This window comes from Mastomys coucha, unplaced genomic scaffold (assembly GCF_008632895.1).
Source record: "Mastomys coucha isolate ucsf_1 unplaced genomic scaffold, UCSF_Mcou_1 pScaffold15, whole genome shotgun sequence".
NCBI lineage: Eukaryota > Metazoa > Chordata > Mammalia > Rodentia > Muridae > Mastomys > Mastomys coucha.
In genome coordinates, this window is record NW_022196897.1 from 75,553,793 (window position 1) to 75,555,311 (window position 1,519).

General features: G+C 37.7%; 1 protein-coding gene across 1 annotated transcript in view; it reads right to left on the reverse strand.

Annotated features, from left to right (window-relative positions):
• Positions 1 to 718: 718 nt before the first annotated feature.
• Positions 719 to 1,519, reverse strand: part of LOC116091719 (olfactory receptor 4A5-like) — a 7,318-nt gene continuing 6,517 nt past the window's right edge. Inside the window, exon 3 of the mRNA XM_031373230.1 lies at positions 719 to 1,519. Coding sequence (XP_031229090.1) covers positions 719 to 1,519 — 801 coding nt within the window.

A 1,519-nucleotide genomic window follows, 5' to 3' on the forward strand; every position in this document is an offset into this window, starting at 1 on the left:
GCCTTTGTTCTTTTAGATTTGTGAAGCCCTTCATATAATTCATATTACATCCTTAATATTTGCATAATCGAGAAACTCTATACTTTAGAACTCATGTTTTTAAAGTTCTTTTTGACAGCCTTAAGGGCTATTCTGAAGGTCCCAGAGTTTACCATTTTGCAGAGACATCATCCACACCTTTGCCTCCTGTACTAGTGCTGTCTGGTTATCATGGAGTTATTAAGGTTAACAGGGAGGACATTCCTTAAAAGAAGAATGTAAAATATATTCAATATTATACAAGTAAGCCTCATGCCCAAGGCAGCCATCTACACTCGTAGAGACCCATGTCTGCTGGCCCTGTCCCAAGGGCAGGAACCATGCCATTCTGTTACCACCAAGGTCATTCCAGACTCAGCATTCATAGGGAACAATTTTGTTTGATACTAGTGTTTTAAAGGTAGTGTGTGTTCTACTTTTATAAAACACACAATTGTCTAAGTTTTCAGTTGAATAAAATTAAAATGTTTTCAAGGACAACATAGTTTTATAATCTTATCTAAATAGAACTATTTTTTATAATCTTTATAATTAGATTTATCATAAAATAATATATTATCAAGAATACCTGTTAAAGTATTAATACTTTATTAATAGCTGTTAAGAAAATAAGTGGAAAACAGTATCGTTTGTTAAAATCTGCTGTCTATCTTTAACTTCAGAGACACTACAGAAGTCCTCAGTGTGGGGAGTGCGCTCTGACTCTGCCTATAGTTGTTGTTTTACACCAGAGTTTTTGCATTGCATTTTTCATCTCTGAATTTCTCAGAGTATATATTAAAGGGTTCAGCATGGGAGTGATAACTGTAAAAACTACACTTATTGACTTATCAATGGGAAAGTTAGACACTGGCCTAACATAAATAAAAATGCAGGGGACAAAAAAAAGCACAACCACAGTGATGTGGGAGCTGCAGGTGGACAAGGCTTTCCGTCTCCCTTCTTGACTATAGTTGTTAAGAGATCTTAGGATGAATACATAGGAGATTAGGAGAAGAATAAAAATGACCATACAGATTACTCCACCATTCGCAACCACAGTAAGACCAATGAAGTATGTATCACTGCATGCAAGTGTCAAGAGTGGGTACATGTCACAGATAAAGTGGTCAATGACATTGGGTCCACAGAAAGGGAGAGTAGACACAAAAGCAAGTTGAATCACAGAATGTACAAAGCCACCAACCCAGGCTATCACCAACAGAAGGATGCAAATTTGCCGATTCATGATGGTCAAATAGTGAAGAGGCTTACAAATGGCTACATAGCGATCATAGGCCATTACCAGCAGCAGGAAGACCTCAGCACCACCAAATAAATGATCAGTAAAGAGTTGACCCATGCAAGCTGTGAATGAGATGGTCTTTTTTTCAGACAGTAAGTCCATAATCAACTTGGGTGAGATGGCAGTAGAATAAACAGCATCCATGATTGACAGATAAGCAAGGAAGAAGTACATTGGGGAGCCCAAGGAGGGGCT